At 41.2% G+C, this 19,562-nt stretch overlaps 1 protein-coding gene across 1 annotated transcript in view; it reads right to left on the bottom strand.

Moving 5' to 3' along the window:
- The window catches only part of LOC307265015 (carboxyl-terminal PDZ ligand of neuronal nitric oxide synthase protein), a gene marked incomplete at its 3' end in the record, with an annotated part of 45,262 nt that extends 26,810 nt beyond the window's left edge, over positions 1-18,452 (bottom strand). The window contains exons 1-2 of the mRNA XM_080046585.1: positions 18,297-18,452; positions 17,019-17,090 (exon numbers count right to left, since the gene is read on the bottom strand). Of these exons, the coding sequence (XP_079902711.1) occupies positions 17,019-17,090; positions 18,297-18,401 (177 nt within the window). The 5' untranslated portion in view covers positions 18,402-18,452. The remainder of the gene's footprint in view (positions 1-17,018; positions 17,091-18,296) is intronic.
- Between the last annotated feature and the right edge of the window lie 1,110 nt (positions 18,453-19,562).

Genomic DNA, 19,562 nt, shown 5'->3' with positions numbered 1-19,562 from the left:
TTTTTTAGATGCACCTGTATGCTGTGAGCCAAACAGGAAGCACTGCCCATTAAAGCTTCCCAGAAAACTATACATATCCATTCTGCTGCACATTCTTCCAAAATGTTAAGCAGAAGTGAATGGTCTCCAGTCAGATCATCAAGCAAAGAGAGAGTGATATGTTGTAAAGCCAGTATGGAAAAAAAGTCAGGCATGAGAATACAAAGATGGAAACATACAAGAAGATTAGGAGAGAGGTGAGCAGATAGGATGAGACAGACAGAGATGAGATGAGTAGACAGCTGTTATGTAAGAACCTCCTTCAAACTGTGACCTTTATTTCCTGCTGCAAAATGCTGCATCGGTATAATTAGCTGAGCATTGTGAACAAGTTAAGCTCTACCGGACATGATTATCAGACAGTTTAGCTTTATTTTTGTCTTGTGTGAACCTAGGATATGTCTTTGCTGTCTGTGACTGTGTGTCATTATGTAAAACGATGCAATTTCTGTCAAATTTGTTTTCAACATTTCCATACCTCACTTCCTTGCTAATTGTACTGCTATTTGAAATGCCTTGCTTTTCCTGCCCTGGACCTATGGCAAATCAAGTTCAAGTCACTAATTATACAGAAGTGAGTCCTGAGAGAGCTGATTAAACTGAGAATAGATTAAGAGAGAGAGAGAGAGCGAGAAAGGGAAAACACACAGCAAAGACAGAAACTAGCCGGGGTTTAAGTAGGAGGAATGGAGAAAATATCATGCCGCAAAGTGTAGTAGTATGGTGGTGACATGCAAGTAAAGTGTTCCACTTGTGAAACCCAGGCGCTGAACTTCACGTATCTCTGTTCAAAATCCAATGATATTGAGACCACATTATTTGCTCTGGGGCGATGGCTGAGATGAGGCAATTCACTGAAAGTTGACTGAGCAGAAAAGTGATATTCTGATATCCATTCACTTGATGTGGGGCCCCAAAGCCAGACAGAAAAAAAGTTTTTAGACAAAAAAAACATGCGTACACCTGAATGTATAGGTTGACGATGCCTTTGTTAAACTGTTAAAATAGAGTGAGGAAACCAATATTAAGCTGTACTTTTCTTTCACACTTTATTGAAATGGGATAAATGGAGAAAACTTTTTTCCGATCTTTACCTCCAAGAAGTTATTTTATTCTAATGACACTCCAAAGCCAACCCCGGAAACATAAGAATAACACAGCTTCCATAAACAGATGACTACAAAACACGCACCTGCGAAGTCAGGCAACCTACCATATCTTTTAACACATTCGTCTCAAAACGTTCACACACAGCTCTTTCATAATTTAAACTTCATGCCAGGATTCTGGTGAAGCAAAATGGGATTTTGCATCTTCATCCAATGTATGAAATATTTATATTTTCTTTTCTTAAGTGCCAAGTGTTTTGAAATATTCAAGCTTTTAATGCACTTGCATTGTTATGGTTTTCCTGATGGCATCAACACAATAAACAATTAAAAGCTCATGACACAAGTTCACCGAAGACTCAGCAACTCGGGTAAAAAAAACTTTCAGCAAGGCTTTAAGATATTCAGAGAAGGGCTTACTTTACATCACAAAAACTTCAGGAATAACAATAAATGGGTATGCAAAGGACGTGGGCAAGATTTGTCTCAAAACCTTAAATCTATGTCTCAGATGCTGAATGTTAATATTGCAGTGCTGTGTTGCAATGTTTCAGCTCAAGAGCGAGATAATTTATTTCAAATCTTTCTCAGTCTGGATGTGTGCATTAAAGCCTTCAGACTCATCAGTCTTCCCAGACAGCGGAACAAATTTCAGCCAGCGTTCCTCTGTGCAATCTATTATGGAGGTGTCAGACAAAATAGTGATGGCTGTTGCTATGTGTACAAAATGAGTAAGGTAAAGCTGGCCCTCAGCAGAATTTTTGAACCCAGTTGATTACATTTTGCTGAGACTGGGACCAACATATTACAAGATCAAACCAGAAGAGACAAGACGACATTCACTTTTTATTATTAATATCTGAGTAAGCCAATGCAATAGAATTTGGTGTGACAGTTTCAGAGCACTTTCTTTTTGTGGCATGCATAATCAGCTATGAACACATCCCAAGTATGATCACTATTTAATATCTGAAGTGCATTACCTCAATATATAATTATTAAATAAATTGAGATGGCTCTTGAACAAGGCCATCATTACATTGGAAAATGGCTTTATTCTGTTTTGCCTGTTTTTGAGATGGTAATGTTGGTTGGTCAGGACTGAAATCTCTCACCAACTAATGTAATTTAGCAGAGGAGGAATCCTACTGACTTCTCTGGTAATTTTCCCTTTAGCAGCCCGATATCTGAGTGAAATGTCTCAAACTATTGGATGAATTTTCATAAAATGTGGTGCTTCAAGTGTAAGGAGTGGTATTTTGTTGTTATTAGAAGGTAGACTTTGAAATACTGAATAACTTCTTTAGAAAAACGTGAATTTGGGAGGATTATAACTACCTCCCAGTGTACACAACAACAGGTATGCATAGGAGTATTCTAATTGGTAATCTCTCTGTGGGTACTTGACAATTCTCCAAAACACAAAAACCTCCACACACAAAAACATACAAAAAAAATTGGATCTCAAGAGCCCAAGTTACAGATCAAGATCTTAACCTGTCCGCAAACCATGAGGGATAATGAGGCTTGAGTTTCAGCGTTAACAGTAGAGGACATATGAGATTCTAGTTAACTCCAGTGTTATGACATTGATATCCTTTTTGCTGTGCTCCCAGTCATCACTTGGAAGATGTTGTACTATACGTTAAATAGACAGCCTGGCTCATAAAGTCACCTGTCAACAACCTCTTAATGAAAGGCCTCTGAGTCCTTCAGTTACTCCTATTTGGTCCACGCTAAAAAGTCTGTCTTCAGACAAACGAAAAGTTGGTAAAGGATTAATCTTTCTTCCTCCTGTTCATGGATATTTTTAGAGTAAATACATGACGGGAATTAGATTTTGCAAACCAAATCATGGCATAATGAATTGCGGGCAACCCCCCACTCCTCTTCGTTGAGCCTTAAAAGCGGTGGAATGTGGAGTGCATTGTGGGTCATTGATGCTCCCTGTAGTACCAATTGAATCCATACAGGAGTCCACAATAGGCCCTATAGATCGCAACCTAGCAACCCCTTCATTACAATTCTCAGGATTTGGGGAGTTCCAAGGAATTTCACTGTTTTCCCCCCAAATCGGTACACAAAGAGACAACTGTTGGAACCAGAACCGAGCTGGGAAACACAACAGCTGCCCGACAGCCTGGGATTTAACATGAAAATAAACTTTTTGTCAGAGTAACCGGAAAAAAAATTGAACTAAAATTAGCACATTTATTTTAAGCTAAACTCCAAATGTGCGTGCTAATTTTTTTGAGGACATTACATATTTCTGGCAATGAAGCAGCTGCTTCTTACAGGGGTCTTTTGGAGTAATAACAATTGGAGCTTTAATCACTGCTGTTCAACTAGTCTCTCTCCCGGTGAGTGGTATTTGAGACAAGCCTGTGAGCCTCGTGGCCAAACAGGGAGGACGCAGTGACTCCCATGACGCAGGAGAGACCCATACCTCCAGAGTGAACTGGCACATCTCTTCATTAGTCAGCAGGAGTGCGATAAGGGAGCAATTACCTTGACCGTCACCACGGACAACGACCTTGGCCTTTATCATACACGGAGGAGAGTTTGTGTGTGCATGCTGGCAGTGTTGCAGAAGAAAAAAGAAAAGAAAAAGAAAACAGATACGAAAAAGAGACAGGCAGACCATTTTAAATGTGTGTCTGTGTACATTTAGATGCTGGCTAGTGTCTGTCTATGCGTATGCGAGTAGTTTCCGCCTGAGTGCATATATTATGGATTGGACTCATGGGCTCCAGTCTGTTGGCAGCTTCCAGTGAGCAGCAGCTGTCTGGTCCTGTGGGAGAGAGGGTGCTAACGGGAGACAGCCCGCTTAAAAGGGGCTGCTTAGCATGGGGCGTCAGCGTAAAAGCGGGTTTACACGCAAGAGTGAAATTCACTCCAAGGGTGTAGGGTGTGAAATAAACTTTTTTTATGGGCAGTTGTGATTGACAAGCTTTGCTTTTATAGCGTATCTTGTGGGGGTGTTCTATAATCAAGTTTATTCTTGATTTGAGAGATAAAATACTTGAAGACAGATAAGTAACCACAGCTGGCACTGGCACTGCACAACCTCCATCTCGGAGCTTCAGCTGTGACTTCTGCAGATAAATGACTTTCATTACTTACAAGGCAAGTGTGTTCATAGCGGCTGACAGTCAGAATTGATCAATCCCGCACCCAGCCTGTGTTAATATGTCTGGATTGAGGCAGTAAAAGGAATCAGAGCCCCCGAACCCTGTGCAGCCGTTACAACAGACCATGAGGTGCACTTGATTTATCAACATTACATCCTTTCAATCTCAAAGATTCAAGGTCATGAGGAAAAGCCGCCACGGGGGAAAACCGTTAACGTGATTCAGGATGAGTCAACCCGTACCTCTAGAGAGGAATCAACTCCACTTGAAGCAGGCTTGTCAGTGGAAACATCTAAGCCCCAGTGCGAGCCCAGACAGGCACTCCTCAAGTACCGGTGCCCTTGCAGTGAGAAAGGACCCACGCCTGAATGCCTCGCTGACAGGCAAAGCGAAAGGACAGCCAGTCCCAGAGCACTGAAGGCGGCTACTCAGGGTTGGTCACATGGGACATGGGAGGGAAAACAAAAGGAACTACCTGAGCATGCCAAACACTCTCTTTCAATGAGATATTATCTGAAAGTGCACATGGATATACACTAAGTATGTGCACCCACATGTGCACTCGGAAGAAAAAATATTTCGATTTACAGCTCCAGAATGTTCCTAGTCACCATCATTACAGTTGTTGACAAAATGTAAAAAAAAAAGGGAATCAAGACTTGTCCTAAAATCAGGGAAGATGGAGGAAAAGCAGAAGTACACCTACAGGCTCTAGTCGACTTACACATGAAAGTCCCGCTCCACTCAAATTTCTTCACATTTGGCTGATGGCAGAAAGTCTCTCAACTCAGAGTAAATGTGAAATTACTTAACTCATGAAGATACGTGCATCTTGAGAGATCAAAGCTAGTTTAAATGCCAATCTTGGACCAGTATGCAAATTGCACAACTGTGATGTGGAGATTTGAAGCCTCTAATCTATAAACACTGATAATGGCCTTTTAAGGTACGAACACACTACACGCGTTACCCGCGTACGATTTACGTGCGTAACGCAGCTAAAATGTTGCTTGATAATTTTGTGTCAAAAATGGTTCTACGCGCGTAACGTGCGTAGTCTCCCTCCCAATATTGTATTTCCCCTAATTAACCATGGCTGCGATCAGACCCGACCCAACACAACAGCGTGCATGTCCGCACAAAAACAACAACAACACGGCCAACAACTGTGCCAAAAGACTAACTGAACAGCACAAATAGCCTAGCATTAAAACAGCATTGCATTGCATAAAGCCAAGTAGCCAACATTACCCTACCTGGCTGTGACAGGGGACCGTGGCTGGCGTAGATCAACACCGGTGCTTTGCTGTACTTGTTGTGAAAGTCCCCCGGACATAGCCGTCATGTTTGGGTTCATAATATGAGGCGCTAGCCGCCCGCACACAACCGGGTGAGTTAACTAATGCTATACGGCGCTAACTTGTTTTATCGGCTAAAGCACAGCCGCACATATTCACTGAATTAACCAGGAAGTAATAATAATGGATTGGATTTATATAGCGCTTTTAATTCTATGTGACTCAAAGCGCTTACAGGGTTCCAGGTTCCATTCATTCACACACAGTCATACCGGTGGTGGTAAACTACCATAGTAGCCACAGCTGCCCTGGGGCAGACTGACAGAAGCGAAGTCCATTCTCCTGGTTTACTCTACCCACGTCTTCTATTCCCGAGCTGCTGTTATACAGCACCGGCTCGGCTGCCTGCAATACATTTTCCTCCTCGGTGTCTCTCATCAGCCTCTGTGTACAGTACACTGTTCTCCGACCGTGCCAATGTATGTGACGTCGGGTCAAGCCCAACGCTGATTGGCCAACGCGGCTAATCGTCATGCGTAGGAGCGTAAAAAGTTAAATTTTTTGAACTCCGCGCGTAGCTGCGTAGGCGCGTATATACGCGGCTCATACGGGGCTAAAATGTTGCTTTAGCGCGAGTGACGCATCTACGCGCCATGCACGCGCGTAAACCAATGGTTCCCTATGGAAAAATAGCCGATTTTATACACGTGTAACATGTGTAGTGTGTTCGCACCTTTAGTGAAGAGGAGGACATATTTTATCTAGAGTTAAAACTTCTGAAGCAAAACATATTTGCATATTCCTTGATTCTGGCTTTTACGTCTGAACATTTAAGACACAAATTATTATTCCAAGCAGAGTATTTCATGCGTCTTAAAACATGTCAGGTGGATATTTAATAACAGACATCTGGCTCACTGGCTATCATTCAGGAATAATCCAGCCCAGAGTTTAAAGAAGTCTTCTTAATGGCCTCAGTTAGTGTGCTGTAGACTAATCTGGTAGATTTCTTTCCCCAAAGATCTATACAAACTGAGAAAAGAACCCTGTCTAAATGCAGACTGACTAAGGCTAATGGATAAGGCTAGGCACAGCAAGAGGTTACCACTGGGACTATGATAACTCAGAGATGCTGAGTGTGTCTCTGTCCAGTGCAGTAGTCTGGCAGTGCAGCAGGCAGAGTAATAGGATTACGGGGATAAACTGTCAGATCACAGCCCCGAAAATCCCAGCACCCATCTACATCCATCTAATGTGGAATACAGTTAATGCTACTAAACAGTCAACATGATGGTCTATAGTGAGGGCAGCAGATGATTTTGCATTTTTAGGGCTTAAATCCTAGAACTATCCTGAAGGGCTTGATGGACAAATAATGATAGATATAAAACTTCTCAGGAGCTGAAATGATTTGTCCATTAACTTATTAGTTGATTGACAAAATTAATCTCCAACTATTTTGTTTATCTAACTATTATGTCATTCTCTGATTGTACTTCTCCAATGATAAAGTTTGCTGTTACCGTGTATGTAAAAAACAAATAGATTTAAAGTGTCACCTTGGACTGAGGGTGGCCAGGATGAGCATATTTTTTTCACAATTGGTGATATTTAATAAAATAAACAATGAAACATTTAATTATTCCACTGCAAAAACTCTACTACATGTCTACCATCACAAAGAAAACACAAATGTGAATATGAAGTAAACAGCTGGTACTACAGCTGGTGTTAAGGAGGTACATGGTTTAAGGAAATTGGGGAGAACAAAAAAAGTAGGTGACAAACCATTTAACAAAACAACATCAGGTTTGAGGCCAATGCAACTGTCTGATTAACCTCCTGTTAACCCTGTTTTAGGGAGGTGACGTGCGGTGAGAATCAGGGGCGCCATCTGTGCCTTACATCCAAACATGCCCCAAAACTCCCCTTAAAGAAGGGGCTTTAAGAGTGTGTGAGAGCTTTCAAAAAGCTCAATCATGAGTAGCTTAAATCCTTGTCTGAGAGGACAGACATATCCTAATGCAGGCACCTGCAACGTCTTGTCTGACAACAGAGGGTTGGGCAAAGTGCCACCACATGGCATTGATTGATGACAGCCACCTCAACTCTATTTACTGCTGTCTGCACATTTACCCCATCCGTTACTGCTTCTTTCCACTTGTCAGGGTAGATATGAATTCACACCACAGAGAAGAAGTGCTTGAATCATGGTTCAATTCACAAAACATCTAGAAAATAGCTCCAGCAAATATGAGTTTCCATTTGGTAGGACCTTTATTGCTGAGGCTCTGTGATTCACAATGAGTAATGCACTGCAGCAAGAGATAAGAGGCAATCAAATCATCACAAGCACTGAACGCCTTTTTTGCAGAATCAAAATAGTTTCTGTTGATGAGCAGTATTCACTATGCAGTGTGTGTCTGACATGATCACTATCCTACTGTATATGTGATATTACTCAGAAACAAAAGTTGGGACTGATGCGAATGTCACATCAGTTTTTCAGGTATTTTGTCAATAATAAAATTAACAAATTAAGGTTCACCAAAGATACTATGAATAATCCTGAGGCAAACAGGAATGTCTGTACCACATTTCATGGCATTCAATGGTAATCAAGATTTGGTGCAGGTGTTGTTGGATTGTAATATATTTATTTGTTTCAAATTCAGGATATTAAGTTCACAGATGTTGACCGTTTGGCTGGTGTCTCATATTCACCACAGATGTGATCATAGGTTGTTAGAAAAGGTCAGTTTAGTTATACTTTTAGCTGCATGGTGTAAACCGGATAATGATGGTAAATTCAGTTCACTACACACTCCTCTTCATATGCATCTATCCAATATAGGTGATAGCAAGGGGAACAAGAGACAACCAGACGGAAAGATAAGAAAGAGATCTGAGGAGCGCATTCTTAATCATAACCCCCCAAACACAGAAAACTGAGAAAGCAGACAAGTCAAAGGAAAATATAACATCCTATCGGGACCAAATTATTCAAAGGAAGAACAAGAAAAAATGTAATAGTACAAAGTTTGGAAAACTGAGCTTCTGCCCCAAAAATGTGCTAATGCCTCCATGATTAGACTGGTTATGGGCTATCCTATCACCCACCTGGTTATCCTCAGTTGTTCTGCCCCAAGTGGAGATAACAATGAATGCAGCAAAAGAAGTTTCATCGAAATCTTTCTCTGCAGAGCGGTGTAGACAATACTAAATTGAAGCTCTCATTTTCCTTTGATCAATTGAAAGCTGAAAACATAGCTTCGATTTGATTTCATCTTTTAAAAAAAAATGCCTTAATGGCAAAGATCGGTGAATGGCCAGTGAGTTTGACATGCAGGGGACATGGTCCTCTGCGAGACTGAAGGTTGTTAATCTAAATGACGGTCACATTAGCTCTGTCATTTGGACGCCAGGGAGTGAATTATCTCGTTAGTGGCTGTGTGGATGGCAGTGCTGAAGCGGTTTAGAGTCCTCAGGATGAGCAGCAGCATTTTGCTCACATCATTTATCCAATTAGAGTAAATCAGCTGGCATTGTGACCATTGTGCCTCCAACGGACTAAAGCAAAAAATACAATCCCATTGAATCTTGGATTCCATAGGAAAGAAAGGGTTTTAGTGACAACAGATATACCTCATCTACCCCATTAACCTCCAATCATCTTCATCTGTAGTCTACTCTAGCTCCACTGCATCCATCCAGATCTTAAGCACTGCTCTTCACCACCACCATACTCCATCGTTGGTTATCTTCACAACCCAAAGTTTTTCTCTATCTCCGTATGAAAAACACAATAAGAGTATTAAGTCGTTCCAAATAGTCAGGGGGAAGATGACTCTGCAACAAATGTATGATGTATACCTAGTTAAAAGAGTTGTTGACAACAGGAAGCAAGTAGGAATTTTAACGTCAACTTCATCTCAGAGCTTCTAATCCTCAACTCCCTTAAGCGTGTTTAAACCAACACAGACTCGAGACAAGATAAAGAGAACATGGAGTAAACGCTGCTGGAATAAAAGAGAAGATGAAGGTAGAAGAAAAAGAGAGAACCAAAATGCAAGGAGGAGGTTAAACGATAAGCGCAGGAGATTGAGACCTTGAGGCTTTTCGATGTAGCACGCTGAACACGATGAGAAGTGAGTCAAATGTGCACACAAACAACTTCAAATAACAAGTAGAGCAGACAATCTGCCAGTGCAGAAGCCTGCAGCACTTTCCTCAATCATTATCCAACAAACAATATCATACCACAATCGGCCAATTTTATATACCTACTCTGGCTAAGAAAGAATGCTTCCACAGGAAGAAGCAAAACGTGCAAACCTAACCTGTTTACTTCAAGTAAAATAAGTTTCTGCTAATTTTATTTTATTTATGTGTATAATCATGACAAATCCAACATGGTTAGATTCTCCGTCTGCACCAAACGTTGAGACCATCCCACACCTAAAGAGGAGTTGAGCAATACATGTTTTGGCTGCAGAACTGGTTTCCAAGGAGACCTGAGGAGCGGCCTGACATTTGTGGTCAATTTAGATTTGCAGGATAATAGTGAGAGGAAGTGGGAGCTCAACAGTAGCATTTAATGACTAACTGATGCAAACCAAGCAATGTGCATTCTAATCCAACTCAATTGTTCTGTTGGGGAAATCAGGATGAAGAATTACTTTTCCTACATATAGACAGTGACCAGCAGTTATGGTTCTTATGGTAGCATGTGAAGCACAACCTCAAGCTGCGAGGGTCAGGTGCAGATAATGATCGGGATTTCAGCTCTCAGTATTTTTACATTTTGGTCCAAAGTGGTGGACTAACTAACCAACATAAAAAAGGAATGCTGCAAATCCAAACAAAACCAACCAAATTAGCTTAGGTAGCCCTGTGTGGAAGCTGTGTAATTGTGTAATTTCAGGGATTGTCATATTATGAAGTGCAAGGGAAGCTGATTGAAGTTCCCTGCCGAAAAGTCAAATCAGGAGTTAGCGTAATTTGACACAACAATGTTGCAATTACCTATAAAGCTTTATGTAGTGAGACTGTTCTGACTCATAACATTACAACTCCGATAAAGTATTCTGTGCAAACCCAAGGTCATTTGCGTCAGGTTGCCTGATGCAAATGCACTCACATGACTACTAGTACGGACATGCAGGTGCAAGTACACACCCACAAAAACACATATCCACAAACAGTACCCACCCGTACACCCACACACGTGTCCAGTTCCCTGACTTTTGGCTTCAGTTATGTTTGTACATGAGATTAGCCACAGGAGGTTTGCAGCAGGCAGTAACAGCAGTAACAAGCAGCTTTCAGGACTGTTTAAATGAGTTTCTGGCTATGAGCTCCACAGGGACCTTTACACTCTAATGTAACTCTAAGCCTTGACTTGCTGACATATTGAAATACTGCCAAATAGGGTAAAATACCACTGTCTTTATACAGCTGAGCTGGTTGAAAATGTTAACCCCGATCAGTTTTAGTGAGATTTGGATTTTACGGTCCTATCTGACTTTTTTGTCACATTAATCTACCAATGTCCGTGTTGTGTTGTTTTTTAAAAATAATGATTTTCAAGTATGGGAGTGCTAAAAACAACACACTTTATATTAATTTATCCAATGGATACAGGAAACAAATCAACCCCATACTTGCATGCTAAGGCTGCAGAGAGCAATGGTCAATGAATATCTATGAAGATGGTGTGCCCTCAGGGCTCCTCAGCAGGATTGAATTCATGGCTTTAGAAATGTCTTTTTCTTAGGATGGGGTTTGTTTTGGGTGAGCATGGGGAGATCAGATAGTGTTAGGCTTGGCGTATTGTGGCTCTGAAAGACATGCCACAGCCTTAGGGCACATGATGAAAGCAGGAGCCTGTGTGTTTGTGTATGCGTGCGACATGATGCTGGTTGTGGAGGCAGGGACCATTCACCACCTGTCTGTCCATCCATGTGAGTAAAGACCTGCTGTCCCTTCATATTTAACCACCTGACACACACACACACACAACAGTTTAAAAAAAACTCAAATAAATAGTTGTGGAAAATAAAATCACCATATGCACTTATAAGGGTAAAATAATATTTTCCACTTCATCATATCAAGAAAAAATATTTCACAGTGGTGGTGTTTTTGTGACTCTGTTTCTTGTTTATCAGCATTCATTGATTTGGTTTCAAGGTCAAAGCTACATGGCTTTTACTCTTCTACTTTGATAAACTTGGTGAACTGTGAATTTGCACCGATGACCATTAGCAAGCTTTCTTGACAATGTTGGCCCTTAAGGCAACAAAATAGAGAAAGCCATTTAAGTGTAGCTGTGCAGCACAGCCACTCACTTTTTCTATCCCTCTTACGTCCAACTGATATGCTCTAAACTAAAGAAAGGAATGGTTTGCAGAAAGTTATGAGACAGGAGGTGATAGTATAAATACGCTTTTTAGAATAAACTGTGGAACCATTGTCCCTTTTAGCGATGGAGCTTTCTAGTTTTCAGTTAGCAAGCTCTAGGCGTATTAGCTTGGGGAGCATTTCTGATAAAAACTGTTGTCACATTACAGATTGTTTCTTTTTAAAGTGACTCTTAATGAAGAAGAATGGGACACCAGTTATGTAGTGGTTTGGGTAAACAAAGGGTAACTGCACCCTTTCAAAGCTGAAATCACATCTAATCCAGTACACATATAGGTCACCTCCTATGCTATTGTACATCTGCCATTAAGCTAGCATGAATACAAAGAGAAAACAAAGCCTGCCAATATGTGTCATGCGACCCCAAATACAGCACATCCTTTATTCACACATGGAAGTGCAGACGGAGCAGCACCCGGCCCACCACCCCCACTTCGCTACAGAGCTGGAACCCCCTGGAGTTAATCTGTGCTCTCATTTCTCCTGTAGGTTTTCTGGGACATGTTGGGTGTGTAATTGTTATGCAAAAATGTTCACTGATTATTAGGGATTGCTTATTCTGGGTCCTGCACATTTCTCCTAATGGTCATGTTGTTTGATCGTCATTGTGTTTAAGTCCAACTTCTCCTGGAGGTTTGGAGTGAAGTAGCTATTTTGCACATTTCACACTCATGCATAGTCATGTTGGATGATATTATTAATCTTTTGTGTGTTCTGCAGCCTCAGGCATAGGTTAAGTAATTGTTATGGCTACCTTTCAAAATCTATAATAGTGAAGGAAGTGAAGGAGAGAGTGAATGAGAAAAAGGATAGCTAGAGGTAAATAAAGAGAAGTCTGGACATTTTTCTGTTTCTCTGTTGGAAATAATGTATTTTGGCAGCTGACAAAAAAGTTGCCTGCTGCCACAGTGTGGTATGAATGAATGATAGGTGGTCGCATGAGCACTGAGAAGAGAAACAAGATGGTTAATAATGAACATATGTGCGTGTTTTGTAACTCCAGTGCCTGAGCCGTACTTAATTATTTGGCAGTTATAAAAATCCCATTGGTTTTTGTTGACAAAATCCAGATTTACAAGATGTAATGCCAGAGTTTGTATTGTAATCTATTGCTTATTTATCATTATGTAACTATCATTGCTTCCCAAAATATAAAGCCGCTTCTCTCTTTTCAGTTTTAAGTAAAGCCTGAAGCGTAGGGAGACAAAAGGGCAAAAAGGTATAGAGTTAAAAGTTATGTTGCACTGAGAGGTCCGGAGTGTATTGTTTTTTCCCCACTACATCCCCCTTGGCAGCAAAACATCTGAGTCATGACAGCACAGCGTGCTCTCTAGAGAGACGGACTCAACGGACTAAAATAAAGGAACAAAAAAAAAACACTGCTGCTTTCTTGCACGGCACACACATATCTTCTTATGAGTTGCTATAAGACAGGCACAGGGACAAATGCAGAGGAGAAGGGAGCCATGTCATTCCCAGGGAGACTCTTGGCAGACTGAGGATGGAGGCAGCATCCTGATGGACATGTGAGGAAGGCTTAAAATCCCATTAGAGCCGATCAAAATTCAAAGGGGAGCCTGCTGCCCTCAGCCCAAAATCTATTCCTGTCAGCACTGAGTAGATGGTGGAGACCGGCTAAATTGAGACAGTCTATTTTGGTAGGAGGAGAGTGAGGGGTCGAAAAGAGAATAGCAGTGGAGGGGAGGGGGTTGTAATTGAGAGAGTAAGAGAGAGCCGATTGACCGAGAAGAGGATAGCCTTAAACGTGTTTCCTTTTAAAGAGACGGTGGCCTCTTGTAAATAGTGCATGCTTGTTTTCCAAGGAAATTCCAGAATATACCCACATCCTTTTCTGAGGCAGTGAGGTGTGGACAACTACACCAAATCTCTCCAAGTGGGAAGCAGCAGTGCTCGCCTTTGTCGTTCAGCCTCGTTAATCAATTGCGGAGGTTGTTACAATGCAAGTGGTGCTGCTATTATGGAGCACTGGAGCTAACACACACACACACACACACACACACACACAAAAGAGTGAATGCACTTGCACATTGCTGCGGTGGTTTTCTATGCCACTGATCAGAATGAATGACACAAATTCTTATAAAGCAGCACAGTAGGACCAGTTAGCCATAATGGGAGGAGGTTCAACAAAACGCAAACTCTGAAAAGATCAGCAGGATACAATATTGTGTCTTTTCACGTTCTCGCCGAGGGAATGGCAGGTGTGTGTGTGTTTGTAAAAGACGGCTAAGTATTTGACTAAAGTGTAACAGCTCCTCCGCTCTGTTTTACTGTTTGTTCAGAGATGGTCGGGCTGTGTCGCTCCCGAGTCTCCACTCAGTGTTTGCTCCCGTTTCCTCACATTGGACTGAGACGAAAGGCGATTACACAGAGCCACCGAGCAACCCCCTCTAGCTTCCAGGACTTCCTCTCCCATGTCTTTCTCACACTGCCATCATATCAGCTCTCTCGCTTTATTTAATCACACTCAGTTCCAGGGAATCTGTGCACAGACTCTTGGCTAAAGGGTCGCCCCTTCTAAATCTATAAGACGAGACATTCTGCCTTTTTAAAGAGAGATGAGGAGAAAGTCAGGAATGCCAGTCAATATTTCTATACAGAAAGCTAATTACATTTGACTTGGCAACCGGTCCTAGACGCGCACTCCTGCCCTCTAAAACGCTCATGCTTTTGCATTCACACGGTGTCTGCACAGTGTGAGAGGGTTCACCCCATAAAGAAGTGGTTGGCACAGAAATACTCTCTTTACTTTCCAAAGTGCTGGAAAACAGGCACAAACAGCGGGTGCACTAAGATACTGTAGACCTACTTTAAAATGAAAACCTGTAAATTCTGAAAGAAAGAAAAAACACAATCTTCCCTTAACATTTGGTTTGGTGTCACCAGAAGCTTACAATGACTAATGGTTATGAAAGCAAACTTCAGTTAGCAAACTTAAGATAGATATTGCTCCTATGAAGCTAAATTTAATAGGTTGCCGATTTTATGACTGCACATAGGCAAGTTACAAAATATTTGTTTCTGCTTGTGGTTCCTTTCCAGTTGCTACATTTTGGAAAATATACTTACTGGAATCAGTTAGTTTGATTTCGACCGAAAAGTTATATAAAATACTGCAAATAAGTAAGCGTTTATATCCCAAAAGTTTGGAACTGTTCCTTTATATTATAACTTGCACCAGGATGTGACTAGAGCAAATTACTAAAGAAAGTCTTGTGAAATTGCTTTTTCTGCTATCTTGCGATTGAAGGTCAGTGTTCAGTAAAAAATAAGTGATCTCGCTTTAAAGCTTCAACTTTAAAATATGACATGGCATACACAGTAAAGGTAAGCCAGATTCATCCACCGGTCAGTGCGATAACATGGTTCTATCAATAGTAACATCTATTTCTAGTCACTGTCAGCGGAGATAACATTAAACATACATGACAAATTAATAAACTAGATGTTGTTTTATAGATTGTTCCGTCCTTTCAGCCACACTGTTTACATTTGTAACTGGGGACTCTATAAAGCAGTTCCTTCACTAGCCATTCAAAAACAAAGATATTTCATACAATGGTCCATGAGTGGCAAAGTAAAGACAAAAAGTAATTCATTATTAATTCAAAGCTATATTCGGACCTCGAGGGAACTAAATGCACAGAGATGCACACTTCCAACATGTATGCTTCCACATGTGAGCACACACACTCAAGACATAAATAAGCACTACTGAATCCCAGTGTATTAAAACAATAACATTAAAAATATAGATGCTATCAAACAGTTCTTGATTTGTTTTAAATACAACTACTTCATATGGTGTTGTTTTTTTGGAGCGATAATATTTGTCATGAGGCAATCAAGTGTCTCCCCTGCCTGCCTATGCATACCTGTGGTTTCATGTTGTGCCTCAACTTGTCGGGCATCAGCTCCGATACATGATCATATTTACTTTGCACTTTTATTGTTTGTCAGTTTGAGAATTGCAGGAAATAGGAGGAACTATCTCTGCACACTCAGCCCATTCACTTCTCATAGATACACACAGTTAAAAGAGTCTGGCTTTGTCTCCGTTCCATAGACCTACTTTTGAAGATGGGCTTATTTTGCCTAAAAATATCTATTTTGAACAGCGGGGTTCCTCTGATTTTATAAACAAACATACACTTTTTCACACAGCAGCACCACAGCCACCTACAAACACACTAGATTACACTACAAGTAAAGGGAGCAGTCCTCATAAAGGTTTGGGCATCAAACGTATGCATTTTTCACAGGATAAATGAACATCTTGGCCTTTTAAGTACCTCAATATATGAAATTTATTTCCTGCATATTCACTAGTGTTAAAAACCTTGTTGTGTCTATTTTCTGAACCAGAGACACATTTACAGTAAGTCAGAGAACCAACTCCAGCTGTCTAATACTGCCATGTGTGTTTGCTTCTGGATGCAAATTCTGGTCTACTGGGACAAGGAGAGGGGAGAAGTCATTACAGGGTGGTCCCCATAGTTACAATGCAACGGATAAAGCGCCATCATCAGGTCTGACTATGATGCGAGAGAGTGTGTGTGACGAGGAGAAGAGTGAATGCAGAGTGAAAGATAGAAGAAAAAAAAAGTAAAGGTTGATTTGTGGAATTCTAATAACCTAAAAGTTCATCACAACGCAATAAACCACAGTCTGACCTTAATCAAAAGGCACTGGTTACACGCACACACACCCTTCCAACTCTGCCACACAAACCTAAAAGGCGATGCCACACAAGTCACCCCTCTTTTAGTGCTTTAATTTTTTTTGCCAAAATGTAACCCTTCATTGCCATGTTCTGTTGTCCTGCCAGTGCATGCGGCACTACATTCTCAATACAAAATTAATCTGACAGCCACACACCCTGTTTGTATTGTGTGTGATTACTGTGTTATTGTAAAGATAGTTACAACAGGACTGAAGTGGAGTGAGTGAGTGAGTGTGTTCGTGTTGCACGTGTGACATAATGATTTTCTTCTCACCCTGATTCTCCTCATGGCTGCCACGATCTCCATCCGGCTGTTGGGCCTGGACACGTCCAGACTCCCCACGTACTGTAGTAAACAATCACACACACATTAGACCGATATGTGTTACTTGACCTTGCACTAAATAAAATCAGTGCTACAGTACAAAATAATTCACTATTCTTCTGATTAAGCGCTGTGAGCAGCCACTTGGTGTGCAGCTTATTCAACTCTATCAGCTCCCAAAGAGGACTTCAGGGTCATTTATAATATGTGTTTGTGTAAACTGAACTGCCTAAACTCTAGTGGACACATGTTTTAAGTATTTTGAAATTGGGGAGTTACTTAAACAAATATTTTCCTTGAAACGTGGCACCTGAGGCTACTGTATTTGGGTCAAGATGTGTTAAATGCATATGAATGGCTTTGCTTTCTTTACAAGCTCTTTCAAATTCAAATGTGTTGCTGTGTAATAAAGGGTTTCAAGGGACCATGTTGCCATCAGGCAAGAAAACTCACTGATTACTTTTGTATGTGCTGGCTATTATACTTGTATTTATTCAGCATCTCCATGGATGTTTTGATCAGAGTTTTGGTTGCTGTGTCTATCTTTCTGTTGCGTGTTATTGGTCTGCCATCATATGTGTGTGTACATATCCAAATTGATGTGTGTTCACAACACTCTGGAATAAAAGAACAAAGCGAGACGTGCATGACAGCCTATAAGATAAAAGCCGCCTTGTGACTGACCTTTAGACCAGTGGCACTTTGTTATTTTAACCCTTTCCAACACTGTGTTCTAGCCTTATTTTCCAAACCCCTTAAAATGAAATACAGGCTTTAGTCTACCCCCCCTGCATAATCATGTCAAACAGCCTCAGATAAAGTTACAGATTGGTGATTGTGAATATGGCCACTTAAAACTCAATACTGTCTGTCTGGCTGCCTCCCCGCAAAGCTTAATAATTCAATGACTTGGGGGAAAACCTGAAAATACACTCAGTTCACTTTAAGCATTAAAAATAGGACATCTAGCCTACTTCAGTTTTTTTCTTTTAGTATTATGTCACGCAGATGAAACTTTGAAGCAGGCAAATATAGACTACAATTTTCCACTAGACTTGTCTTGGAGCGTGTGTATTTGAATGCACCGCCATGCGTTCAAACTTCATGGTGTATGCTATTCTGAGCACCTGCCACTCCGCTCAGAATTAAACACAGCATCAACAACAGGGAGAGCATAATAATAAAAAAATAAATAAAGAAGACTATTCAAAAAAGGGTTCACTTTACCTTGGCTTGGAAAGATATCCCGTGCTGATAAGCTTCTTCATTGTGGAGCGGCACCCTCGAGTCCGCCACATCGTCCACCAGGTTGTACCTGTTCCTCGCGGGCATCGCAACGGACTAGCGACCGACGACCTACCGCCGCACGAGACAGTAAAAACACTGTTCAACTAACTAAACAGCCAAATTGCCGTCTGGGGTTTGAAGCGCTACTACAGTCCCATGTGTGCACAGCTCCACGAGTGAGTTCCCGGTGGAAACGCAGTCCATTGTTGTTGCTTTAAGCTTTAGGAGAAAAAGGGGTCCCGTCCTCAAGAGGAACAGAATAGGGCGACCCCCCCCTTGTGAAAATACACCAAGACAGTTCAGTATTTACGTCCAGATAACGCTGCTCTTTCACAGCGCGGACGCCGCGGAGGATGTCTATTTTCCTAAGCAGTGGTGGAAATCCAGCGGTGTTTCTCTCTGCAGGTGATGTGTTCCCCTTCTCTCTTTTTTTGAATCCGTTGGTGGTAACGCTGCACCCTCTCTCTCTCCGTCCCTCTTCACAGCACAATGCGAGCCTCTGACTGGAGTGAAGTTCCCAAGCATGATGCAACCCGCCAACCACCCCCACCCCGTCCACTCCCCCCTCTGAAAACATTTGATACACTCGTTCTTCCTGCCTGGGAGCCATAGGAAAGGTGGCTGCCTAAGGGGAGATATGCAGAACAGTAGCGTAATCAGGGAGAAACAATATAGGCTAACCCTAATTAAATGCTTACTTGCATAAGCTTATTTAAATAGCTCCAGTTAGCACAATTCAAAATTTCTCCTACACTTCCACACACGGTGGAGATCTGAAATAAAGATGTTAGAAAGATTTGGAGTTTGATTTATAAACCTTTGCAAAGGAGTTCACTCACACAGAGCAGAGTCTGTAGCAAGAAGAAAAAGTTACACAGTGATATTGTAGAGTTTGCCTGCAACCTGCGGAATCTAGGTGACGCACAATGTGCTTAGAAATATGATATAAAACAGTCAGAGCTGGTTTAAGTTCAAGGTTATATCACAAGTTGCTATTGTTCATTGTCTGCACAACATATTCTTTTAAGAGTTATGAGCATATTACACAACAAAATTGTTGTACTTAAGATTGTACTTTTTACTCCTTACTTAGCTGCAGTTATCTTAACATATAGGCCTACTTCTATACATATGATCAATTCAAGTATGATACATTGTTATATCAAATCCGTTGTTATAAAACCCTTCTTCCACCAATATCTTAAA

The sequence above is a fragment of the Ammodytes marinus genome, assembly GCF_949987685.1.
Source record: "Ammodytes marinus genome assembly, chromosome: 18".
Classification (NCBI taxonomy): Eukaryota; Metazoa; Chordata; class Actinopteri; order Uranoscopiformes; family Ammodytidae; genus Ammodytes; species Ammodytes marinus.
This window is presented reverse-complemented; position numbering and strand designations above follow the sequence as displayed.